The 26,947-nt window shown below is 50.1% G+C and overlaps 2 protein-coding genes across 2 annotated transcripts in view; one reads left to right on the top strand and one right to left on the bottom strand.

Moving 5' to 3' along the window:
* The window catches only part of LOC147108244 (solute carrier family 12 member 2-like), a 315,116-nt gene that overhangs the window by 217,712 nt on the left and 70,457 nt on the right, over positions 1-26,947 (top strand). The window lies entirely within an intron of this gene.
* The window catches only part of LOC147108246 (fibrillin-2-like), a 34,047-nt gene continuing 15,767 nt past the window's right edge, over positions 8,668-26,947 (bottom strand). Inside the window, exons 11-16 of the mRNA XM_086006002.1 lie at positions 19,482-19,610; positions 13,941-14,060; positions 12,887-13,012; positions 10,642-10,794; positions 9,956-10,021; positions 8,668-8,850 (exon numbers count right to left, since the gene is read on the bottom strand). Of these exons, the coding sequence (XP_085862128.1) occupies positions 8,693-8,850; positions 9,956-10,021; positions 10,642-10,794; positions 12,887-13,012; positions 13,941-14,060; positions 19,482-19,610 (752 nt within the window). The 3' untranslated portion in view covers positions 8,668-8,692. The remainder of the gene's footprint in view (positions 8,851-9,955; positions 10,022-10,641; positions 10,795-12,886; positions 13,013-13,940; positions 14,061-19,481; positions 19,611-26,947) is intronic.

The raw sequence follows: 26,947 nt of genomic DNA, 5'->3' as shown, positions 1-26,947 counted from the left end.
TTAGGGAGAGACCAGCAGAGTGAGGAATTAGGGAGAGACCAGCAGAGTGAGGAATTAGGGAGAGACCAGCAGAGTGAGGAATTAGGGAGAGACCAGCAGAGTGAGGACATTAGGGGAGAGACCAGCAGAGTGAGGAATTAGGGAGAGACCGGCAGAGTGAGGAATTAGGGAGAGACCAGCAGAGTGAGGAATTAGGGAGAGACCGGCAGAGTGAGGAATTAGGGAGAGACCAGCAGAGTGAGGAATTAGGGAGAGACCGGCAGAGTGAGGAATTAGGGAGAGACCAGCAGAGTGAGGAATTAGGGAGAGACCAGCAGAGTGAGGAATTAGGGAGAGACCAGCAGAGTGAGGAATTAGGGAGAGACCAGCAGAGTGAGGAATTAGGGAGAGACCAGCAGAGTGAGGAATTAGGGAGAGACCAGCAGAGTGAGGAATTAGGGAGAGACCAGCAGAGTGAGGAATTAGGGAGAGACCAGCAGAGTGAGGAATTAGGGAGAGACCAGCAGAGTGAGGAATTAGGGAGAGACCAGGCAGAGTGAGGAATTAGGGAGAGACCAGCAGAGTGAGGAATTAGGGAGAGACCGGCAGAGTGAGGAATTAGGGAGAGACCAGCAGAGTGAGGAATTAGGGAGAGACCAGCAGAGTGAGGAATTAGGGAGAGACCAGCAGAGTGAGGAATTAGGGAGAGACCAGCAGAGTGAGGAATTAGGGAGAGACCAGCAGAGTGAGGAATTAGGGAGAGACCAGCAGAGTGAGGAATTAGGGAGAGACCAGCAGAGTGAGGAATTAGGGAGAGACCAGCAGAGTGAGGAATTAGGGAGAGACCAGCAGAGTGAGGAATTAGGGAGAGACCAGCAGAGTGAGGAATTAGGGAGAGACCAGCAGAGTGAGGAATTAGGGAGAGACCAGCAGAGTGAGGAATTAGGGAGAGACCAGCAGAGTGAGGAATTAGGGAGAGACCAGCAGAGTGAGGAATTAGGGAGAGACCAGCAGAGTGAGGAATTAGGGAGAGACCAGCAGAGTGAGGAATTAGGGAGAGACCAGCAGAGTGAGGAATTAGGGAGAGACCAGCAGAGTGAGGAATTAGGGAGAGACCAGCAGAGTGAGGAATTAGGGAGAGACCAGCAGAGTGAGGAATTAGGGAGAGACCAGCAGAGTGAGGAATTAGGGAGAGACCAGCAGAGTGAGGAATTAGGGAGAGACCAGGCAGAGTGAGGAATTAGGGAGAGACCAGCAGAGTGAGGAATTAGGGAGAGACCAGCAGAGTGAGGAATTAGGGAGAGACCAGCAGAGTGAGGAATTAGGGAGAGACCAGCAGAGTGAGGAATTAGGGAGAGACCAGGCAGAGTGAGGAATTAGGGAGAGACCAGCAGAGTGAGGAATTAGGGAGAGACCAGCAGAGTGAGGAATTAGGGAGAGACCAGCAGAGTGAGGAATTAGGGAGAGACCAGCAGAGTGAGGAATTAGGGAGAGACCAGCAGAGTGAGGAATTAGGGAGAGACCAGCAGAGTGAGGAATTAGGGAGAGACCAGCAGAGTGAGGAATTAGGGAGAGACCAGCAGAGTGAGGAATTAGGGAGAGACCAGCAGAGTGAGGAATTAGGGAGAGACCGGCAGAGTGAGGAATTAGGGAGAGACCAGCAGAGTGAGGAATTAGGGAGAGACCAGCAGAGTGAGGAATTAGGGAGAGACCAGCAGAGTGAGGAATTAGGGAGAGACCAGCAGAGTGAGGAATTAGGGGAGAGACCAGCAGAGTGAGGAATTAGGGAGAGACAGCAGAGTGAGGAATTAGGGAGAGACCAGCAGAGTGAGGAATTAGGGAGAGACCAGCAGAGTGAGGAATTAGGGAGAGACCAGCAGAGTGAGGAATTAGGGAGAGACCAGCAGAGTGAGGAATTAGGGAGAGACCAGCAGAGTGAGGAATTAGGGAGAGACCAGCAGAGTGAGGAATTAGGGAGAGACCAGCAGAGTGAGGAATTAGGGAGAGACCAGCAGAGTGAGGAATTAGGGAGAGACCAGCAGAGTGAGGAATTAGGGAGAGACCAGCAGAGTGAGGAATTAGGGAGAGACCAGCAGAGTGAGGAATTAGGGAGAGACCAGCAGAGTGAGGAATTAGGGAGAGACCAGCAGAGTGAGGAATTAGGGAGAGACCAGCAGAGTGAGGAATTAGGGAGAGACCAGCAGAGTGAGGAATTAGGGAGAGACCAGCAGAGTGAGGAATTAGGGAGAGACCAGGCAGAGTGAGGAATTAGGGAGAGACCAGCAGAGTGAGGAATTAGGGAGAGACCAGCAGAGTGAGATAGGGAGAGCAGAGTGAGGAATTAGGGAGAGACCAGCAGAGTGAGGAATTAGGGAGAGACCAGCAGAGTGAGGAATTAGGGAGAGACCAGCAGAGTGAGGAATTAGGGAGAGACCAGCAGAGTGAGGAATTAGGGGAGAGACCAGCAGAGTGAGGAATTAGGGAGAGACCAGCAGAGTGAGGAATTAGGGAGAGACCAGCAGAGTGAGGAATTAGGGAGAGACCAGCAGAGTGAGGAATTAGGGAGAGACCAGCAGAGTGAGGAATTAGGGAGAGACCGGCAGAGTGAGGAATTAGGGAGAGACCAGCAGGAGTGAGGAATTAGGGAGAGACCAGCAGAGTGAGGAATTAGGGAGAGACCAGCAGAGTGAGGAATTAGGGAGAGACCGGCAGAGTGAGGAATTAGGGGGAGACCAGCAGAGTGAGGAATTAGGGAGAGACCAGCAGAGTGAGGAATTAGGGAGAGACCGGCAGAGTGAGGAATTAGGGAGAGACCGGCAGAGTGAGGAATTAGGGAGAGACCAGCAGAGTGAGGAATTAGGGAGAGACCAGCAGAGTGAGGAATTAGGGAGAGACCGGCAGAGTGAGGAATTAGGGGAGAGACCAGCAGAGTGAGGAATTAGGGAGAGACCAGCAGAGTGAGGAATTAGGGAGAGACCGGCAGAGTGAGGAATTAGGGAGAGACCAGCAGAGTGAGGAATTAGGGAGAGACCAGCAGAGTGAGGAATTAGGGAGAGACGAGCAGAGTGAGGAATTAGGGAGAGACCGGCAGAGTGAGGAATTAGGGAGAGACCAGCAGAGTGAGGAATTAGGGAGAGACCAGCAGAGTGAGGAATTAGGGAGAGACCGGCAGAGTGAGGAATTAGGGAGAGACGGCAGAGTGAGGAATTAGGGAGAGACCGGCAGAGTGAGGAATTAGGGAGAGACCGGCAGAGTGAGGAATTAGGGAGAGACCGGCAGAGTGAGGAATTAGGGAGAGACCAGCAGAGTGAGGAATTAGGGAGAGACCAGCAGAGTGAGGAATTAGGGAGAGACCGGCAGAGTGAGGAATTAGGGAGAGACCAGCAGAGTGAGGAATTAGGGGAGAGACCAGCAGAGTGAGGAATTAGGGGAGAGACCAGCAGAGTGAGGAATTAGGGAGAGACCGGCAGAGTGAGGAATTAGGGAGAGACCAGCAGAGTGAGGAATTAGGGAGAGACCAGCAGAGTGAGGAATTAGGGAGAGACCAGCAGAGTGAGGAATTAGGGAGAGACCGGCAGAGTGAGGAATTAGGGAGAGACCGGCAGAGTGAGGAATTAGGGAGAGACCAGCAGAGTGAGGAATTAGGGAGAGACCAGCAGAGTGAGGAATTAGGGAGAGACCGGCAGAGTGAGGAATTAGGGAGAGACCAGCAGAGTGAGGAATTAGGGAGAGACCGGCAGAGTGAGGAATTAGGGAGAGACCAGCAGAGTGAGGAATTAGGGAGAGACCAGCAGAGTGAGGAATTAGGGAGAGACCAGCAGAGTGAGGAATTAGGGAGAGACCAGCAGAGTGAGGAATTAGGGAGAGACCAGCAGAGTGAGGAATTAGGGAGAGACCAGCAGAGTGAGGAATTAGGGAGAGACCAGCAGAGTGAGGAATTAGGGGAGAGACCAGCAGAGTGAGGAATTAGGGAGAGACCGGCAGAGTGAGGAATTAGGGAGAGACCAGCAGAGTGAGGAATTAGGGAGAGACCAGCAGAGTGAGGAATTAGGGAGAGACCGGCAGAGTGAGGAATTAGGGAGAGACCGGCAGAGTGAGGAATTAGGGAGAGACCAGCAGAGTGAGGAATTAGGGAGAGACCAGCAGAGTGAGGAATTAGGGAGAGACCAGCAGAGTGAGGAATTAGGGAGAGACCAGCAGAGTGAGGAATTAGGGGGAGACCAGCAGAGTGAGGAATTAGGGGGAGACCAGCAGAGTGAGGAATTAGGGAGAGACCAGCAGAGTGAGGAATTAGGGAGAGACCGGCAGAGTGAGGAATTAGGGAGAGACCGGCAGAGTGAGGAATTAGGGAGAGACCAGCAGAGTGAGGAATTAGGGAGAGACCAGCAGAGTGAGGAATTAGGGAGAGACCAGCAGAGTGAGGAATTAGGGAGAGACCAGCAGAGTGAGGAATTAGGGGGAGACCAGCAGAGTGAGGAATTAGGGGGAGACCAGCAGAGTGAGGAATTAGGGAGAGACCGGCAGAGTGAGGAATTAGGGAGAGACCAGCAGAGTGAGGAATTAGGGAGAGACCAGCAGAGTGAGGAATTAGGGAGAGACCAGCAGAGTGAGGAATTAGGGAGAGACCAGCAGAGTGAGGAATTAGGGAGAGACCAGCAGAGTGAGGAATTAGGGAGAGACCAGCAGAGTGAGGAATTAGGGAGAGACCAGCAGAGTGAGGAATTAGGGAGAGACCAGCAGAGTGAGGAATTAGGGAGAGACCAGCAGAGTGAGGAATTAGGGAGAGACCAGCAGAGTGAGGAATTAGGGGGAGACCAGCAGAGTGAGGAATTAGGGAGAGACCAGCAGAGTGAGGAATTAGGGAGAGACCGGCAGAGTGAGGAATTAGGGAGAGACCAGCAGAGTGAGGAATTAGGGAGAGACCGGCAGAGTGAGGAATTAGGGAGAGACCAGCAGAGTGAGGAATTAGGGAGAGACCAGCAGAGTGAGGAATTAGGGAGAGACCAGCAGAGTGAGGAATTAGGGAGAGACCAGCAGAGTGAGGAATTAGGGAGAGACCGGCAGAGTGAGGAATTAGGGAGAGACCAGCAGAGTGAGGAATTAGGGAGAGACCAGCAGAGTGAGGAATTAGGGAGAGACCAGCAGAGTGAGGAATTAGGGAGAGACCAGCAGAGTGAGGAATTAGGGAGAGACCAGCAGAGTGAGGAATTAGGGAGAGACCAGCAGAGTGAGGAATTAGGGAGAGACCGGCAGAGTGAGGAATTAGGGAGAGACCAGCAGAGTGAGGAATTAGGGAGAGACCAGCAGAGTGAGGAATTAGGGAGAGACCAGCAGAGTGAGGAATTAGGGAGAGACCGGCAGAGTGAGGAATTAGGGGGAGACCAGCAGAGTGAGGAATTAGGGGGAGACCAGCAGAGTGAGGAATTAGGGAGAGACGGCAGAGTGAGGAATTAGGGAGAGACCGGCAGAGTGAGGAATTAGGGAGAGACCAGCAGAGTGAGGAATTAGGGAGAGACCGGCAGAGTGAGGAATTAGGGGGAGACCAGCAGAGTGAGGAATTAGGGAGAGACCAGCAGAGTGAGGAATTAGGGAGAGACCGGCAGAGTGAGGAATTAGGGAGAGACCAGCAGAGTGAGGAATTAGGGAGAGACCAGCAGAGTGAGGAATTAGGGAGAGACGAGCAGAGTGAGGAATTAGGGAGAGACCGGCAGAGTGAGGAATTAGGGAGAGACCAGCAGAGTGAGGAATTAGGGAGAGACCAGCAGAGTGAGGAATTAGGGAGAGACCGGCAGAGTGAGGAATTAGGGAGAGACCAGCAGAGTGAGGAATTAGGGAGAGACCAGCAGAGTGAGGAATTAGGGAGAGACCAGCAGAGTGAGGAATTAGGGAGAGACCAGCAGAGTGAGGAATTAGGGAGAGACCAGCAGAGTGAGGAATTAGGGAGAGACCGGCAGAGTGAGGAATTAGGGGGAGACCAGCAGAGTGAGGAATTAGGGAGAGACCGGCAGAGTGAGGAATTAGGGAGAGACGGCAGAGTGAGGAATTAGGGAGAGACCGGCAGAGTGAGGAATTAGGGAGAGACCGGCAGAGTGAGGAATTAGGGAGAGACCAGCAGAGTGAGGAATTAGGGAGAGACCAGCAGAGTGAGGAATTAGGGAGAGACCAGCAGAGTGAGGAATTAGGGAGAGACCGGCAGAGTGAGGAATTAGGGAGAGACCAGCAGAGTGAGGAATTAGGGGGAGACCAGCAGAGTGAGGAATTAGGGGGAGACCAGCAGAGTGAGGAATTAGGGAGAGACCGGCAGAGTGAGGAATTAGGGAGAGACCAGCAGAGTGAGGAATTAGGGGAGAGACCAGCAGAGTGAGGAATTAGGGAGAGACGGCAGAGTGAGGAATTAGGGAGAGACCGGCAGAGTGAGGAATTAGGGAGAGACCAGCAGAGTGAGGAATTAGGGAGAGACCAGCAGAGTGAGGAATTAGGGAGAGACCGGCAGAGTGAGGAATTAGGGAGAGACCAGCAGAGTGAGGAATTAGGGAGAGACCGGCAGAGTGAGGAATTAGGGAGAGACCAGCAGAGTGAGGAATTAGGGAGAGACCAGCAGAGTGAGGAATTAGGGAGAGACCAGCAGAGTGAGGAATTAGGGAGAGACCAGCAGAGTGAGGAATTAGGGAGAGACCAGCAGAGTGAGGAATTAGGGAGAGACCAGCAGAGTGAGGAATTAGGGAGAGACCAGCAGAGTGAGGAATTAGGGAGAGACCAGCAGAGTGAGGAATTAGGGAGAGACCAGCAGAGTGAGGAATTAGGGAGAGACCGGCAGAGTGAGGAATTAGGGAGAGACCGGCAGAGTGAGGAATTAGGGAGAGACCAGCAGAGTGAGGAATTAGGGAGAGACCAGCAGAGTGAGGAATTAGGGAGAGACCGGCAGAGTGAGGAATTAGGGAGAGACCAGCAGAGTGAGGAATTAGGGAGAGACCAGCAGAGTGAGGAATTAGGGAGAGACCAGCAGAGTGAGGAATTAGGGAGAGACCAGCAGAGTGAGGAATTAGGAAGCTGTAAACAGTATGAAGGAATAGGAAGTCACCAACAGTGAGAAAGTAGGGAGCCAAGAGTAAAGAAATCAGGAGCTACCAACAGGGTAAAGAAGTAGGGAGCGACTAACAGGTCAGACAGCCAATGTTACCAGCACCACTGCTGCTGTCCAAAATGGTGGAAGACCACATGCGCGATGTGCTTATTTCCCCCTATAATACAATGTTCAAGGTGTCCAGTTATACTGATCTTTCACATGGAATGTTCTGCAGGAAAACTTTCCCAAGAGTGCCGAGTCTTAATTGGGTATGAATTCCATGGCACCAATTCTCAACATCCCCATGCACATGTGCCCGCACTCACACTCTCCAGTAGGAGTCATTGGATGAAGATCATGAGCAGGAACCAACTGATTTTCCCTGCCCTAACCCAGGGCATTGAGGTCAATTGAAGCACCCCAGCTGCTGTCCTGGTGAGATTAGATAAGCCGACACAGAGCAGGGATGGGTCTCGGGATACTCTGGTCTGTACTGCTCAGTACCACACTTACCACCAAGTCATCAGGAAACTGAAATCATCTGTTTAAAGTTAATAATAGGTTAAATAGATCTTTTATTTTCTGTCCCTCAATTTCTTAGTGAGTATGCTTTTACTGTCACCTAGCTTTCTACTCTCGCCTCTGAGTCAGAAGGTTGTGGGTTCAAGTCCCACTCCAGAGACATGAGCACAAAAATCTAGGTTGATACGTCAGTGCAGTGCTGAGGGAGTGCTGCACTGTTGGAGGTGCCGTCTTTCAGATGAGACGTTAAACCGAGGCCCTGTCTGCTCTCTCAGGTGGACATAAAAGATCTTAGGGCACTATTTCGAAGAAGAGCAGGGGAGTTATCCTCGGTGTCCTAGCCAATAGTTATCCCTCAATCAACATCTAAAACAGTTTACCTGGTCATTATCACATTGCTGTTGGTGGGAGCTTGCTGTGCGCAAATTGGCTGCCGCGTTTCCCACATTACAACAGTGACTCCAATTCAAAAAGTACTTCATTGGCTGTAAAGCGCTTTGGGACGTCCAGTGGTCGTGAAAGGCGCTATATAAATGCAAGTCTTTCTTTCTTTTACAGGCAACCGAGGCAGATATTCCGGGCTGCATTCTCTACGTGACAGGTGATCTTGTGTTTGGGAGAGATTAGTGCAGTCCCCACGCCACACTGTAACTTAGCAACCTGCTCATGATCTCATCGATATCATACTCAACAACATCAGATGGCTAGGTGTAACAGACAGGCTGGGGATATTTTTGACACCTCTTGTACCCAGCCACTGTTGACAGTCTCAGTGTTGTTCAAGGTATTGAGGCGAGTCCTGAGGCTGAGAATCCCTGACGTTATTATTTATCACAGCATCAGGCCAATTTCAGCACAGCAAAAGCCTATTATGCCTGTGCCAGTGTTAGCTCCACATCGGAGATATCTACTTTGATTCTGTCTCCTTTTTTCTGGTATCCTTTAATACTTTTCCTCTCCTAGTGTTTATCTAATTTTCACTTAAATATTGTGGTAATGGATTCCATATTCTAATAACCCTTTGTGTGAAAACATTCCTTCCAACCCCTGCCCCCCTGCCCCCACCCCGCTGCTTTGTGTTTCAAGTCCTAATCCTCAATTCATGCTCCTTTACACGGCTTTTGTTCAAATGAGACACATCACATCAAGCAACTCACCCACACAGTTGACTCCAGTGAAATCCAGGCTGTATCCGAACGGACATTCACATCGGAAGGAACCATCAGTGTTTATACAATGTCCATTAACACAGATTCCGGGATTCTCTACACACTCATTCACATCTTAAAGAGGAAAACAAAAATAAGATATCAGGAGTTCCATGTTAAACCCGCCAATTCAATGCCACATTTATCTTAGTATGGCTAGTGAAAAATTTCCCAGTTTCGGGAATAAACGAATGCAAGGATCAGCGGAACCGACAGTGTCGTGACTCGTCTCACTGTGCAGATAGGGATTGGAGGACTTGAACGATTTGAGCAATTTCTAACCATGTGTAGGGTGAGGTGGGGGAGGGGTTACAAAAGACTTGCAATCTCAAGCAAAATCCGAAGTGCATTGTAACCTAGTAACACAATAATGTGGTGAGCAGGAGAAGACTACTTGTCCATCTAGCCTAATCTTTCAAACCTCCCATCAGGTTCCTCACTGTGATTCTGGAACCAAATGCCCAGTACTAATTTTCCTAATAGCAATTTATTTCGGTTAAAATAATGTCTAGAAACTGACTCACTCAGAGATGAGAGGAGAGGTTCCTGCTGTGTTTACAATGTCATTCTCTCTCACACACGCACACAGACACCCCCCACCCCTGACAAATGAGTTGAGTCCTGTGTTGGTTATCTTGCAATGATTGCTACAGACCTGGCTTAGTTCATTACTCATTCACACCTGTTAGATACTCTGCTTCCATTTTCAATGCAGTATTTTCGATAGGCTGAGCGTCAGAAAAGTCAGTAAAAATGACATGCGTTTAGTTTGAAGTTTACAAACTAGAGGTTAACAAAATGTATTTATCCTTGTTAAGATGTAAACATATTACAGAATGTGTAAGGGATATCATAAAGGACGTTCAGAGTCAGCAACTGTTACCTGGGCCCAGTCACTGAGCTTGAGAATCAAAGACTGACCGAAAATATGTTACAAAGTAATTAGCAAATGAAAATTACAAGAGAAGCGAGTAGAACGGAAGGTTCGGGGCTGATTATCGATTTAATGTGATCTGAAGGAGACAGTTTTTGTGGTGTGTTAGTGAAAGTAGGAATTGTACTTGTTTTAATAAATCCACATTCTGATTCTCTTTACCACTGTATAATAATAACTATTGTTTTTACAAAGCAGAATAAAGTACATAGTAATTCTACACCTAATTACTGAAAATAGTCCAACCTTCGCGGGTATCACCGATACCAGGGATAGCTCCATGGCCGTAAGGGCACAGCTCCTGGAAAGCAACTGGAAAAGAAACGTAAACTCATTAAAAGCAGCCCCGAGCAGTGTCTGTCCTTACATCAGCAGTAACAATGTGTGATTGTACAGCATGGGGCACAGGACATAATGAAATTTAAATCACAGGGACTGAACCTGCTAGACCCACAAAGTGCGACACTCTGGTTAGCAGGTTCTACAAGCATTAAGCTTGGATGGAAGAATTTGCAGACCACCTTCATTGTCGCTGGGTCAAAATCCTGGAACTCCCTACCTAACAGCACTGTGGGAGTACCTTCACCACACAGACTGCAGTGGTTCAAGAAGGCCACCTTCTCAAGGGCAATTAGGGATGGGCAATAAATGCTGGCCTTGCCAGCGACGCCCACATCCCATAAAACGAATTTAAAAAAACCTCTGGCCTGGAATTTCCTAGGAGTGACACCAACTCCGCGTGTGGTTTCCGTCACATGTCCGCGAAGCTATGGCAACAAAGCGGGAGCATTTCCGAGGAAATTACCGGTTTATATTTTACGTGTTGAGATCCAATATAGTCCAGGTATGACGCAGGAGGGCCATGCACTAACTTATCAAACCCTTAGTGACACTGCTAACATAATCCAATGGACAGCAAAATGGAAACCTACCTTCTTCTTCCTGAGGGCAAAGTTCACATGGGTCACCCCAGCCCTCCCCTGGCATCTTGCTACAGCAGCAGCGGGCTTTGGTGGTGTTGAAGGCCTTGGGTACAGAACACTTGCCGTTATCAAACCTGGTGAAGCAGAAGCTCTGCCTGGTATCTGAAAGTTTAGAATCCAATAAGTAATATATGTCCAATAAAATGTTAACAGTTCACAGGTTTCACTGAATGTGATATACAGTTAAAGGTGGAGTGACCTTTGCTTTAATTCTACAAGGGTAATTTAATGCAGTGCTGATTCATCTGATGGTGTTTTTCACCGTATAAAGAAACAGAGTAATACTGAGAGTGTATCACAAAGTTTCACCTCAAATCGATCAGTTATTATTGAAATGAACTATATCTTTTAACACTTTCATTCATCTAAACAGGAGTAAAATGACAACCAACATGCTGCGGTGGCTTACTAATGTTTGCGTGTCTGGGTTATTGGAAACTTAGAGCTCGATTTTCAGTGTGCCGTGGAGTCGGGTTTGGAGGCGTGCGGGGGGTTAAATTCACGAAATCGGGGGTCCCGACCTCATCCCGCACCCAACCCGTCTCCATGCCAGTTTCAAAGGAGGCGGGTACCCACCCCGTACTGGGACCCGCCTCCCCGAGGCGGGAAGGGATTAGTGCCAATTAACTGCCTGTTAACAGGTAGTTAACAGGTACTTTTTAGCCTAATCCCTATTTTGAAGCTTGAACTGTGGGATTCCCGACGGCTCCAAACCACGCCAAGTTGGAGGAGTCGGGCCATCGGGTTGAAGGGCTTGGAGGGGTCGAGATGTTGGTGTTCAGATGAGTGATGTGTGCAAAGGTAAGTGTGTTTGGTGTGTCTAAAGTGATTAAATAAGTGTTACATACATTTTCTTACCTTTTCAGCCTTCCTTCCTTTAGGTTCAGGGAGTCCCTCATCTCACCGGCACAGAAAGCAGAATGGCTGCGATCTGTCAAAAGTGACAGCCTGCAGCTATCTGTGCAGGAGAGATTTCTAACTGAGTCTGTGGAGAAGGACTCATGTTAGAAGTAAGACTGTCAGTGTTTGACAGCTTCAAACAGCTGTGAAACACTGATATTTCATCTGTCAAAACGTCTTGACAGATGAAATTTCAGTCTGTGACGTCACCTGTTGCCGGGTGGCCCTTAATCGGCCTGCTGAGCTCGCTGGGCAGGCTCAACAAGGTCAATCAAGTTAAAATCGCGTGGACTGGCCGCATCTCGATGGAGGCGGGACTACAACCCCGAAAGTTGTAGTCCCGCCTCCAACCCGACTTCTGAATGAAAATCCAGCCCTTAATGTCTAACCGGGGTGGGGGAAGAAGGGGGGTAAATGATTTCTTAAATACCACTTAACAAAGTTATAGAATCGTAGGGCCCAAAACCGCGGTGGGGAGTGAGGCTTATTGCCTCTGGGAGGTCACAATTTGGGGCAAAAGTTGGATCTGACTGGTTTCCACCCAGTGTAACAAGCTGCCCAAATTCCAGTGGGGGCAATGCGGGCGCGTCTTCCACCCATCCCTCCTACGTCAAAAGACTGCTTTCCCAGACTAAACCGGGAATTCTGCCCAACACGCATTCCATAGGCCCAACAGAAGCCACAGGGGCTGAGAGGAAATGTGGCTTCTTTTCTGGGCCTCACTTAGGCTCCAGAAAGACTTCTTTGTAAAGGTAATCAATCCCAGTCCTTTGGCACAATTCTTATTTCCAGTGGTATTTGGACAATTATGCTCAATGCCTTCACCATCTCCTCCCCAACCTCCATTAATATTCTGGGATGCAAACCATTTGAGCCTGGTGTCTAAACTACTTTCAGTCCCATTTTAATTTTCTTTAATAGTTTCCTGTTGAATATTTATCTTCATTAGTGCCTTATTCTCGCCCATCTCAGATACTCCTACAGTCCCACTCCCACCCTCCTTGGTACTCCTGCAAATAATGCAAATGTTTTCTGACCGTGTATGAAAATGATTTTAGTCAATGAAAAAAAGAGAAAGATTGATCAGATGAGATAGAATTGTATTCTGGTACATACAATATGTAAGAACACACACTGAGTGCACAATTCATCTGAGTACACCTGCTGAATACACACAATTTACCAGAGTATGTACACTCCACCCGAGGGTGCGCACTCTCCCGAGGCGAGGAGGCGCGCTCTCCCGAGGCGAGGAGGCACACAGTGTGGAGGTTTAAGTCTCAGGCTCACTTACCAAAGCATCGCCTTCCATTCTCGGAGAGGACAAATCCTAGTGCACAGTTACACTGGAAGCTTCCGGGTGTATTGGTGCAGAAACCAAACAGACAGATGTTAGGGTCCTCCTCACACTCGTTAATGTCTGTAAACAAATAGGCAGAGAATCAGGAGCAGACCCATCCAAACTATCATGGCACCTTCACTGCTTTCATCCAATTTATGAATCGCAACAGAGCAAGTCAGTGCCTGTGGACCCCATATCAGAGAGAGAGTCAGTGCCTGTGGACCCCATATCACAGAGAGAGTCAATGCCTGTGGACCCCATATCACAGAGAGCGTCAGTGCCTGTGGACCCCATATCACAGAGAGAGTCAGTGCCTGTGGACCCCATATTACAGAGAGAGTCAGTGCCTGTGGACCCCATATCACAGAGCGAGTCAGTGCCTGTGGACCCCATATCACAGAGAGAGTCATTGCCTGTGGACCCCATATTACAGAGAGAGTCAGTGCCTGTGGACCCCATATCACAGAGCGAGTCAGTGCCTGTGGACCCCATATCAGAGAGAGAGTCAGTGCCTGTGGACCCCATATCACAGAGAGAGTCAGTGCCCAAAGAACTGTAGTCCATTGAAATTTAGCACCCAGCGAACAGTTCCCCAGCAAGAGTCAGCATCTACAGGCGACAAGGGGTAAACTGAGAGGGGAAAATCTTTCAAAAGAAAAGTAAATGTTATTTTAATCTGCAGTCACGAATTGGCTAGCTAATTTAAATAACTAAATACCATCAATTCACAAAGTATCCTCGGCTTAAACTGCACTGGGGGATAAATGTGTAAAATCTGGGATTCCTCACCCTTGCATTGTTCAAGAAAAAACTAACTTGCTACACTGCTCAATGAACCACGTCACCCAGCTCGCTTAGAGTCGGTACCAAGGGACGTGTTTCAGGATTTGCCGCCTTTGTTACACAGCTCTCTGTGTCTACCCCACTAATGGGGAACTGATCAGTGCCCTCATAATTTCCAGCTACACGACAGTAACCCAGCATTCTTCCATGTCATTCTATTTACCGATGCAGTGGTCATTCTGTACTTCGTATCCAGGAGGACAGATACACCGGAAGGAACCATCCAAATTCTGGCAGGTCCCAGGGGCACAGGTGCCAGGGTAGCTGATGCATTCATTGATATCTAAAGAGGAGGCAAAGAGCAGAGCTGAGATCAGAGCTAAAGTGAAGAGAACAGACACTGGAAGGCAATCGTGCAGCATTTCTCGGTTTATTTAGGGAGCTGTTCCGTTGGGACGGGCTTCACTTGGCCAGTGCTGGGACTAGAGTCCTGGCGGATCATATAACTAGGGCTGTAGAGAGGGCTTTAAACTAACTAGTGGGGGGGAGGTTCCTAGAGAGCAAATAATAAAAATGACAACAGAGAAGGTCATAGACTTAGGTAGCAGTGGGGAAATTAAAAACCAGAGCGTGTCAGGAAGGGGCAGAAGGTATGGAGTAAAAGATAAAGTAATAAAAAGGGCAAAAGCAGGAACTAAGTGTCACAAAACATATTTGAAAGTTCTCTATCTGAATGCACGTAGCATTCGTAACAAAACAGACGAGTTAATTGCACAAATAACTACATATGGGTATGATCTTGTGGCCATTACAGAAACATGGCTGCAGGGTGACAATGCCTGGGAATTAAACATACCAGGTTATTTAACGATCAGGAAGGACAGGCAGGAAGGAAGGGGAGGTGGGGTGGCTATGTTAATAAAGGAAGGAATCACTGTAATACAGAGAAATGATATTGGGACAAAAGATCAGGATAATGAAACAGTTTGGGTGGAGGTAAGGAATAATAAGGGGAAAAAAACACTAGTGGGCGTAGCCTATAGGCCTCCGAACAGTTGCAACTCTGTTGGACGGAGTATTAATCAGGAAATAGTTGAGGCTTGCAATAAGGGAGCATCTATAATTATGGGGGATTTTAACTATCATATTAATTGGACAAATCAAATTGGGCAGGGCTGCCTTGAGGATGAGTTCATTGAGTGTATTAGGGATGGGTTTCTTGAGCAGTATGTAAATGAAACCGACCAGGGGGCAAGCAACCTTAGATCTGGTCCTGTGTAACGAGACAGGATTAATTAAAAATGTCCTAGTAAAGGATCCCCTTGGAATGAGTGACCATAACATGGTTGAATTCCATATTCAATTAGAGGGTGAGAAGGTTGGATCTCAAACAAGCATGCTAAGCTTGAATAAAGGAGACTATGAAGGTATGAGAGCAGAATTGAGTAGAGTGGATTGGGAAAATAGATTAAAGGGTAAGACGATACATGATCAGTGGTGTACATTTAAGGAGTTATTTTACAACTTCCAAAAAAAATATATTCCACTGAGAAGAAAAGGGTGTAAAAGAAAAGACAGCCATCCGTGGCTAAGTAAAGAAATTAAGGATAGTATTCAACTAAAAACAAGGGCATATAAGGTAGCCAAATCTAGTGGGAGGATAGAGGATTGGGAAAACTTTAAAAGACAGCAAAAAATAACAAAAAGATTGATTAAGAAAGGGAAGATAGATTATGAAAGTAAATTAGCAAAAAATATAAAAACAGATAGTAAGAGTTCTTATAGTTATATATAAAAAGAAAAAGGGTGGCTAAAGTAAATGTTGGTCCCTTAGAGGATGAGACTGGGAAATTAATGGTGGGAAATATGGAGATGGCAAAAACACTGAATGAATATTTTGTATCAGTCTTTACAGTAGAAGACACTAATAATATCCCAACACTGGACAAACAGGGGGCTATAGGGGGGAGGAGCTAAACACGATCAAAATCACTAAGGAAGTGGTACTCGGTAAAATAATGGGACTCAAGGCGGATAAATCACCTGGACCTGATGGCTTACATCCTAGGGTCTTGAGGGAAGTGGCGGTAGGGATTGTGGATGCATTGGTAATAATTTTCCAAAACTCCCTGGACTCAGCAAAGGTCCCGGCAGACTGGAAAACTGCTAATGTAACGCCCTTATTTAAAAAGGGCAGTAGACAGAAGGCTGGAAACTATAGACCGGTTAGCCTAACATCTGTGGTAGGTAAAATTTTGGAGTCCATTATTAAGGAGACAGTAACAGGACATTTGGATAATTATAATTTAATAGGACAAAGTCAGCATGGTTTTATGAAGGGGAAGTCATGTTTGACAAATTTGCTGGAGTTCTTTGAGGAAGTAACATATAGGGTGGATAAAGGGGAACCAGTGGACGTAGTGTATTTAGACTTCCAAAAGGCACTTGACAAGGTGCCACACAAAAGATTATTGCTTAAGATAAAAAATCACGGGATTGTGGGTAATATTCTGGCATGGATAGAGGATTGGCTATCTAACAGAAGGCAGAGAGTTGGGATAAATGGTTCATTCTCAGACTGGCAATCAGTAACTAGTGGTGTTCCACAGGGGTCAGTGCTGGGTCCCCAACTCTACAATCTATATTAACGATTTGGAGGAGGGGACCGAGTGTAACATATCAAAGTTTGCAGATGATACTAAGATGGCAGGGAAAGTAGTGAGTGAGGAGGACATAAAAAACCTGCAAGGGGACATAGACAGGCTAAGTAAGTGGGCAGAGATTTGGCAGATGGAATACAATACTGGAAAGTGTGAGGTTGTGCACTTTGGCAGGAAAAATCGTAGAGCAAGTTATTATCTTAATGGCAAGAAACTGGAAAGTACTGAAGTACAAAGGGATTTGGGGGTCCTGGTGCACGAAACTCAAAAGGTTAGTATGCAGGTGCAGCAAGTGATTAAGAAGGCCAATGGAATGTTGGCTTTCATTGCTAGGAGGATAGAATATAAAAATAGGGAGGTATTGCTTCAGTTTTACAAGGTATTGGTGAGACCGCACCTGGAATACTGCATACAGTTTTGGTGTCCATACTTAAGAAAAGACATACTTGCTCTCGAGTCAGTACAAAGAAGGTTCACTCGGTTAATCCCGGGGATGAGGGGATGGACATATGAGGAGAGGTTGAGTAGATTGGGACTCTACTCATTGGAGTTCAGAAGAATGAGAGGCGATCTTATTGAAACATATAAGATTGTGAAGGGGTTGGATCGGGTGGATGCGGGGAGGATGTTCCCGATGATGGGTGAAACTAGAACTAGGGGGCATAGTCTTAGAATAAGGGGCTGCTCTTTCAAAACTGAGATGAGGAGGAACTACTTCACTCAGAGGGTGGTAGGTCCATGGAATATGCTGCCCCAAAAAGCTGTCGAAGCTACATCATTACCTAAATTTAAAACAGAAATAGACAGTTTCCTAGAAGTAAAGGGAATAAAGGGTTATGGGGAGTGGGCAGGAATTTGGACATGAGTCTAGGTTCGGATCGGTCATGGCCCTGTGGGTAGCGGAGCGGGCCCAGGGGCCGTGTAGCCTGATCCTGCTCCTATTTCGTGTATCTAATTTTGTTAGATTCAGGAGATGGTTCTGTGATAGTAGATTGGCGGTTAGGATCAGATCAGCCATGATCTTATTGAATGGCGGAGCAGGCTCGAGGGGCCGATTGGCCTACTCCTGCTCCTATTTCTTATGTTCTAAGAAATACAGTGAATTATCGCACCACATTAAACAAGTGCAAAATAATGAAAATGCTTCAATGGATTTCCTGTCTACGATAATATAGGACTTAACAGGGTGGGAATACTGAACACTTACCAGCTTTGCATTAATTTCCTTTCTTCACCATTTTAGTACAGAAAACCACCTCACTGACTCTATGGCAAAAACCTCAGCCACAAAGTTTGCTGTATAAAATCCTACAGATTTATACTTTATCCCACAGATGTCTCAGCAGAGCACTCTATCAGGGTCATTAAGTGAGACCTTAATCCGCCCGGTTTCTGAAATGCTAAGGTTGGATATGTCTGTGCAGTTAGTCATAGAGTCATAGAGTTTTACAGCACAGAAAGAGGCCCTTCGGCCCATCGTGTCTGCGCCGCCCATCCATCCCTGTCCAGTCTAATCCCATTTTCCAGCATTTGGTCCATAGCCTTGTATGCAATGGCATTTCAAGTGCTCATCCAAATGCTTCTTGAATGTTGTGAGGGTTCCTGCCTCCACCACCCTTTCAGGCATTGAGTTCCACATTCCAACCACCCTCTGGGTGAAAAAGTTCCTCCTCAAATCCCCTCTAAATCTCCTGCCCCTTACCCTGAATCTATGCCCCCTTGTTATTGACCCCCCCCACTAAGGGGAAAAGTTCCTCTTTATCTACCCTATCTATGCCCCTCATTATTTTGTACACCTCAATCAGGTCCCCCCTCAGCCTTCTCTGCTCCAAGGAAAACAACTCCAGCCTGTCCAGCCTCTCTTCATAGCTGAGGCGCTCCATCCCAGGTAACATCCTGGTGAATCTTCTCTGCACCCTCTCCAAAGCAATCACATCCTTCCTATAGTGAGGCGACCAGAACTGCACACAGTACTCCAGCTGTGGCCTCACCAGCGTTTTGTACAGCTCCATCATAACCTCCCTGCTCTTATATTCTATGCCTCGGCTAATGAAGGCAAGTATCCCATATACCTTTTTAACCACCTTATCTACCTGCTCCGCTGCCTTCAGGGATCTATGTACATGTACACCAAGGTCCCTCTGACCCTCTGTACTTCCTAGGGTCCTACCACTCATTGTGTATTCCCTTGCCTTATTTGTCCGTCCAAAATGCATCACCTCGCACTTTTCAGGGTTAAATTCCATTTGCCACTTTTCCGCCCATCTGACCAACCCGTTTATATCGTCCTGTAGCCGGAGGCTTTCCTCCTCGCAATTTACCACCCCCCCAGTTATAGGATAAGACATTGGAAAAACTCAAGGGTAAGTAAAGGCCACTTGGCCATCAAAGGCCATCCATCTCATACCCACACCCTTCATCAAATCTCATCTGTCTAGTGCCAACATTCTTCAATAAATTTCATCACCCTGGTACCCCAATTCCCAATGAAGCCCATCCCTGTAGTATCCGCCTATCTCTCCATTTAACCAGCACCTCAAATACATTGAATACTTTAAGCAAATTATATTCAACATTACATGCCAGTTGAACAGATTTTTTAGGGCAAAAGGTAAATATATACAGCTTGTCTAAATAGCCGAGGACCAAGCATTATTTTACATATTTCCCAGAAGAGGAAAGCCAGCTTGAAACGGAACTGAACTGCCACTCCAAGTAACAGCTGTCCCTGCACTGGAGACCTCAGGCCGCAGTCACCATTGCCCACACTGGGCTTGCTGTGCTGCAGCTCAGTGTGACCCAGCGATTGAATGGGCCGCAGTTACACTGACAGGTAGTGAGGTTGTGCCTGCCCTACTGAGAAGATTTGCTACTGAAACATCCGGCTGTGCTGGAAACCATATGCGTGTGTGTGTATCGCCCAGGTGCATCACTGGGTTTTTTCTGCATCCCTAATGTGGAGAATGAAAGTCATCAGTTGAGATCTGTAGAGGGTCTCACATCGATGCTTTGTGAGGGGTCTTTAGACAGTGCCACACGTGGATCTGGCAGACATAAAACGCAACCAATGAGGGTACAGACAGACCAAAACCTTGCTAACTCACCAACGCAATTCTTCCCATCGGGCGGCAGCTCATACCCATCCTGACACAAGCACTGGAAGGATCCAATGCTGTTTATACACTGCCCGTTTCTACAGACCTGGCCAATCAGAGTCGAGCACTCATCAATATCTAAAAAAGAGGAAATAAAAAGGTCATTCTGCTTTTAGAATCTGGATTTTGGAGATTTTTTAACTGATTGTTAAAGTGTGCGATGGGCAGAAGCAAGAATGAAAATATTGCTGAAAGGACCCAAATATATAAATGAAAAATAACATAACCAAGTTAGAAAAAACATTGTGGTGATGGTGTGGCGTCACCTAATCATTACTTCCTGATCTACCTCATCTCCTCTGCCACTCTTTAAAACCTTGTTGGTGCCCTGCACTGTCAGACCAGGCCTTTCACCTGGTGCGCTGTGCTGTGGGACTGGGCCTTTCACCTGGTGCCTTGTACTGAGGCCAGGCCTTTCACCTGGTGCCTTGTACTGTGAGACCAGGCCTTTTACCTGGTGCGCTGTGCTGTGAGACTGGGCCTTTCACCTGGTGCCTTGTACTGTGAGACCAGGCCTTTTACCTGGTGCGCTGTGCTGTGGAACTGGGCCTTTCACCTGGTGCGCTGTGCTGTGGGACTGGGCCTTTCACCTGGTGCGCTGTGCTGTGGGACTGGGCCTTTCACCTGGTGCCTTGTACTGTGAGACCAGGCCTTTCACCTGGTGCCTTGTACTGTGAGACCAGGCCTTTCACCTGGTGCGCTGTGCTGTGGGACTGGGCCTTTCACCTGGTGCCTTGTACTGTGAGACCGGGCCTTTCACCTGGTGCACTGTGCTGTGGGACTAGGCCTTTCACCTGGTGCCTTGTACTGAGACCAGGCCTTTCACCTGGTGCGCTGTGCTGTGGGACTGGGCCTTTCACCTGGTGCCTTGTACTGTGAGACCAGGCCTTTCACCTGGTGCACTGTGCTGTGGGACTAGGCCTTTCACCTGGTGCCTTGTACTGAGACCAGGCCTTTTACCTGGTGCGCTGTGCTGTGGGACTGGGCCTTTCACCTGGTGCACTGTGCTGTGAGACCAGGCCTTTTATCTGGTGCACTGTGCTGTGGGACTGGGCCTTTCACCTGGTGCACTGTGCTGTGAGACCAGGCCTTTCACCTGGTGCACTGTGCTGTGGGACTGGGCCTTTCACCTGGTGCCTTGTACTGTGAGACCAGGCCTTTCACCTGGTGCCTTGTACTGTGAGACCAGGCCTTTCACCTGGTGCCTTGTACTGTGAGACCAGGCCTTTCACCTGGTGCGCTGTGCTGTGGGACTGGGCCTTTCACCTGGTGCCTTGTACTGAGACCAGGCCTTTCACCTGGTGCCTTGTACTGTGAGACCAGGCCTTTCACCTGGTGCGCTGTGCTGTGGGACCAGGCCTTTCACCTGGTGCCTTGTACTGAGACCAGGCCTTTCACCTGGTGCACTGTGCTGTGAGACCAGGCCTTTCACCTGGTGCGCTGTACTGTGAGACCAGGCCTTTCACCTGGTGCCTTGTACTGAGACCAGGCCTTTCACCTGGTGCGCTGTGCTGTGAGACCAGGCCTTTCACCTGGTGCGCTGTGCTGTGGGACTGGGCCTTTCACCTGGTGCCTTGTACTGTGAGACCAGGCCTTTCACCTGGTGCACTGTGCTGTGGGACTGGGCCTTTCACCTGGTGCCTTGTACTGTGAGACCAGGCCTTTTACCTGGTGCACTGTGCTGTGGGACTGGGCTTTTCACCTGGTGCCTTGTACTGTGAGACCAGGCCTTTTACCTGGTGCGCTGTGCTGTGGGACTGGGCCTTTCACCTGGTGCCTTGTACTGTGAGACCAGGCCTTTCACCTGGTGCACTGTGCTGTGGGACTGGGCCTTTCACCTGGTGCGCTGTGCTGTGGGACTGGGCCTTTCACCTGGTGCGCTGTGCTGTGGGACTGGGCCTTTCACCTGGTGCGCTGTGCTGTGGGACTGGGCCTTTCACCTGGTGCGCTGTGCTGTGAGACCAGGCCTTTCACCTGGTGCGCTGTGCTGTGGGACTGGGCCTTTCACCCGGTGCGCTGTGCTGTGAGACCAGGCCTTTCACCTGGTGCGCTGTGCTGTGGGACTGGGCCTTTCACCTGGTGCCTTGTACTGTGAGACCAGGCCTTTCACCTGGTGCGCTGTGCTGTGGGACTGGGCCTTTCACCTGGTGCCTTGTACTGTGAGACCAGGCCTTTCACCTGGTGCACTGTGCTGTGAGACCAGGCCTTTCACCTGGTGCACTGTGCTGTGAGACCAGGCCTTTCACCTGGTGCCTTGTACTGAGAGACTAGGCCTTTCACCTGGTGCCTTGTACTGTGAGGCCAGGCCTTTCACCTGGTGCCCTGCACTGTGGGACTGGGCCCTTCACCTGGTGCCCTGCACTGTGAGACCAAGCCTTTCACCTGGTGCCCTGCACTGTGGGACTGGGCCCTTCACCTGGTGCCCTGCACCGTCGGACTAGGCCTTTCACGTGGTGCCCTGCACTGTGAGACTGGGCCCTTCACCTGGTGCCCTGCACTGTGGGACTGGGCCTTTCACCTGGTGCCATGTACCGGGATGGTACTAATTATACTGGGGTGGATGGTACTAATTATAGTGGGGTGGATGGTACTGTGGTAAACCACGTTCACTATTGTATCACTGTTAGTAGTTAGCACTGTTCACCACTGTTCGTTATAACTGTATCACTGACCACTATTGTATCACGGTACGAGGTCGCCTCTTGCCACACTGCTATACCTGGGATGACCACTGCCGACTCCGCCTTGGCTCCACCCACCAGGCCAGGTATAAAGGTGAGCGACTGGCTGGTATTCCTCCTGCTTGGATCGGATCACCCACGAGAGTGGGCTCTGTTATTTAGTCAATAAAATTGATATACCTATCAATTCCTCCAATAAAAGGCGAAGAGTTACGAAGGTGACTAAAGGTTTTTATTGACTAAATAACAGAGCCCACTCTCGTGGGTGATCCCACAACGAGTCACAACCGGCGGAGGAGCCACCAGCGCAGCTCCCAGGAGCACAGCCACACCAGCCAGCTTGGCTGCGAGCCCTCAGACCGCCGTACCTGGACCTGAACCCACGAGCAGCAAACTCAGCCGCAGACTTTAAACACTGGCTGGTCTGCTTCGAATCATACCTGAGAGAATCCAGCGTCCCTCAGGCATCCAAACTAAGTGTCCTGCAGGCACAACTGAGCCCGAGAGTATACACTCTCATCGAGGACATGACTACCTACGAGACCGCCATCAACCTGCTGAAACAGAAGTACCGGACCCCGGTAAACTACATGTACGCTAGGCACCTCCTAAGATCACGGCCGCAACAGCCAGGAGAATCAGTAGCCGAATTCTCACAGGCGCTATATGCACTCGCCAGGAACTGTGAGTTTAAATCGGTGTCGGCAGCCGAAAATACTGAAGATAATATCCGCGACGCATTCCTGAAAGGCCTACGGTCCGAGTACTCACGGCAAAGACTGCTGGAAGCTAAAGACCTCAGCATGGAAAAAGCTGAAGCCCTCGCTATCTCCCTGGAAGTGGCCCACCAAGATCAGGAAGCATTCACCAGGTACTGCTCGCGACCCTGGGACTCGGGCCCGACCCCTACCACAGCACCCTTCCCAGCGCCGCCCCCGGGACCTACCTCTGCGTCGGCGTCCCGGACCCGACCGGCCCCGCCACCCCCGGCACCGGCCCCGACATCGGGCATCCGCGATCGGGCCGCCGGCTGTTTTTTTTGTGGCCAGGAGAAGCACCCGAGGTCGCGCTGCCCAGCCAAGAACTCCATATGTAAAACCTGCCTGAAGAAAGGCCACTTCTCCAAGGCCTGCAGGAGCGGATCCTCAGAGGCCAGCAGTGCCGCATGCGAACTATGGGGGCGGCCATCTTCGTTTAGGGCAACTGAGGCCAGCATCCCCACACATGAGTCATGGGGGCGGCCATCTTTGTTTAGGGCAACTGAGGCCAGCATCCCCACACATGAGTCATGGGGGCGGCCATCTTTGATTAAGGCAACCGACCCCAATAGTGCCTCATGGGGCCCTACCTCGTGGGAGACGCCATTTTACTCACCACGCCCGACCGCCTCGCCCGCAGATGACAACGACTCGCTCGGCTACACACTAGCTTCCGTCACCCTGGACCAAGCCCGCCCGCACCATCTGTCCAAGTCAATGATGGACATCAAAGTGAACGGCCACGCCACGACCTGCCTGTTCGACAGCGGAAGCACGGAGAGCTTCATCCACCCAGACACGGTGAGCCACTACTCCCTCTCTGTCCTACCAACGCGCAGCCGAATCTCGATGGCATCGAGGTCCCACGCCACGGACATCAGCGGCTACTGTGTCGTGACCCTGTCGGTTAAGGGCACGGAGTATAAAAACTTTAAACTCCTCGTCCTCCCCCATCTCTGCGCTGCCGTCCTACTAGGGCTGGACTTCCAATCCCACCTCCAAAGCGTAACCCTAGCATACGGTGGACCCCTCCCCCCACTCACAGTCAACAACCAGCAAACGTTAAACCGCCCACCGCGTAACACCTGCAGCCTCTCCACCCTCAAGGTCCCGCCACCCTCTCTGTTTGCTAACCTTACCCCTGACTGCAAACCCGTCGCTACCAAAAGCAGGCGGTATAGCGCCGGGGACAGAGCCTTCATTAGCTCTGAGGTGCGGCGCCTCCTGAAAGAGGGCATTATCGAGGGGAGCAGCAGCCCCTGGCGTGCCCAGGTCGTAGTCGTAAAGACCGGCGATAAAAACCGCCTGGTCATCGACTACAGCCAGACCATAAACAGATATACCCAGCTGGACGCATACCCCCTCCCCCGCATATCTGACATGGTCAATCAGATTGCACAGTATAAAGTATTCTCGACCATCGACCTGAAGTCGGCCTACCACCAACTCCCTATCCACCCTGAGGACCGCCAGTATACCGCCTTCGAGGCGAATGGGCGCCTATACCACTTCCTTAGGGTCCCCTTCGGTGTCACTAATGGGGTCTCGGTCTTCCAAAGGGAGATGGACCAGATGGTTGACCAGAACGAACTGCAGGCTACATTCCCCTACCTAGATAACGTCACTATCTGCGGCCGCGACCGGCAGGAACATGACGCGAATCTGGAGAAATTCCTCCGTACGGCCCAACGGCTGAACCTCACCTACAATAAGGAGAAATGCGTGTTTAACACCACGCGCCTTGCCATCCTCGGCTGCGTAGTGGAGAACGGAATCATCGGCCCCGACCCAGAAAGAATGCGCCCCCTCATGGAGCTACCCCTCCCCCACTGCCCTAAAGCACTTAGGAGAACCCTGGGGCTTTTCGCCTACTATGCCCAATGGGTACCCAATTACGCGGACAAAGCCAGACCCCTCCTGAAAGCCACTTCCTTCCCCCTCACGGAGGAGGCGTGCGCGGCCTTCTCCCTCATTAAGGGAGACATAGCCAAGGCCACGATGCACGCAGTGGACGAGTCCATCCCCTTTCAGGTGGAGAGCGACGCATCCGACTTCGCCTTAGCCGCCACCCTAAACCAGGAGGGGAGGCCAGTGGCCTTCTTCTCAAGGACCCTACAGGGCCCCGAGATCCGACATTCGTCGGTCGAGAAAGAGGCCCAGGCGATCGTGGAGGCAGTACGGCGCTGGAGGCACTACCTGGCAGGCAAACGATTTACCCTCCTCACCGACCAGCGTTCGGTGGCTTTCATGTTTAATAACAAGCTGAAGGGCAAAATCAAGAATGACAAGATTTTGAGATGGAGAATCGAGCTCTCCACCTACGATTATGAGATCTTGTACCGGCCAGGCAAGCTGAACGAATCCCCTGATGCCCTTTCACGAATGACATGCGCCAGCGCGCATATCGATAGGCTTCAGACCCTCCACGACCAGCTCTGCCACCCCGGAGTCACCAGACTCTACCATTTCATTAAGGCCCGCAACCTGACCTACTCCATCGAGGAGGTCAGGACCATGACCAGGAACTGCCAGACCTGTGCGGAGTGCAAACCGCACTTCTATAGGCCGGACCGAGCAAGCCTGATCAAGGCCACCCGCCCCTTCGAGCGCCTGAGCATCGACTTTAAGGGGCCCCTCCCGTCCTCTGACCGTAATGTGTACTTCCTCAACATCGTTGATGAGTACTCCCGTTTCCCCTTTGCCTTCCCCTGCCCCGACATGACCAGTAGCACGGTCATTAAGTGCCTGAATGCCCTCTTCGCCTTGTTCGGGTTCCCGAACTATATACACAGCGACCGGGGCTCCTCCTTCATGAGCGAGGAACTCCGGCAATTCCTCCTAGAGAGAGGTATTGCAGCAAGCAGGACCACCAGCTACAACCCCAGAGGTAACGGTCAGGTGGAAAGAGAGAACGCGACGGTATGGAAGGCCGTCCTCTTAGCCTTAAAGTCTAAGGGCCTCCCAACCTCCCGCTGGCAAGAAGTCCTCCCGACAGCGCTGCACTCCATCCGGTCATTACTTTGCACGGCCACTAACACCACCCCCCATGAACGAATGTTCGTTTTCCCCAGGAAGTCGACTACGGGAACCACTCTACCAACCTGGCTGACCGCCCCGGGGCCGGTCTGGCTGCGGAAACACGTGAGGACCCATAAAACGGACCCCCTGGTCGAGAGGGTGAACCTCCTGCACGCCAACCCCCAGTACGCCTACGTGGCGTACCCAGACGGGCGGGAGGACACTGTCTCCCTACGAGACCTCGCACCCTCAGCCGATCCGGAAACACCGCCACCACCCCCCCCAACCTCAGTCCAGGTAGACGGCATGCCGGAACCCCACGAGCCCTCGCCGACCACGCAAACACCAGCATCAACACCGGATAAGGCACCAGCACCGGATAAGGCAACACCACCGCTGCGGCGATCGGAGAGGCTTACGAAGCCTCCGGACAGACTGACCTACCAGAATTGGTAGTACACTTCACCCCGCCGGACTTAATTCTAAACAAGGGGTGAATGTGGTAAACCACGTTCACTATTGTATCACTGTTAGTAGTTAGCACTGTTCACCACTGTTCGTTATAACTGTATCACTGACCACTATTGTATCACGGTACGAGGTCGCCTCTTGCCACACTGCTATACCTGGGATGACCACTGCCGACTCCGCCTTGGCTCCACCCACCAGGCCAGGTATAAAGGTGAGCGACTGGCTGGTATTCCTCCTGCTTGGATCGGATCACCCACGAGAGTGGGCTCTGTTATTTAGTCAATAAAAACCTTTAGTCACCTTCGTAACTCTTCGCCTTTTATTGGAGGAATTGATAGGTATATCAGGTACTAATTATACTGGGGTGGATGGTACTAATTATACTGGGGTGGATGGTACTAATTATACTGGGGTGGATGGTACTAATTATACTGGGGTGGATGGTGCTAATTATACTGGGGTGCGATGGTACTAAATATGCAACGAT

Source organism: Somniosus microcephalus, chromosome 13 (assembly GCF_052327205.1).
Source record: "Somniosus microcephalus isolate GS21.2 chromosome 13, FLI_Smic_1.0, whole genome shotgun sequence".
Classification (NCBI taxonomy): Eukaryota; Metazoa; Chordata; class Chondrichthyes; order Squaliformes; family Somniosidae; genus Somniosus; species Somniosus microcephalus.
Note: the sequence above shows the minus strand (reverse complement) of the source record. Positions and strands in the feature narration are given on the sequence as shown.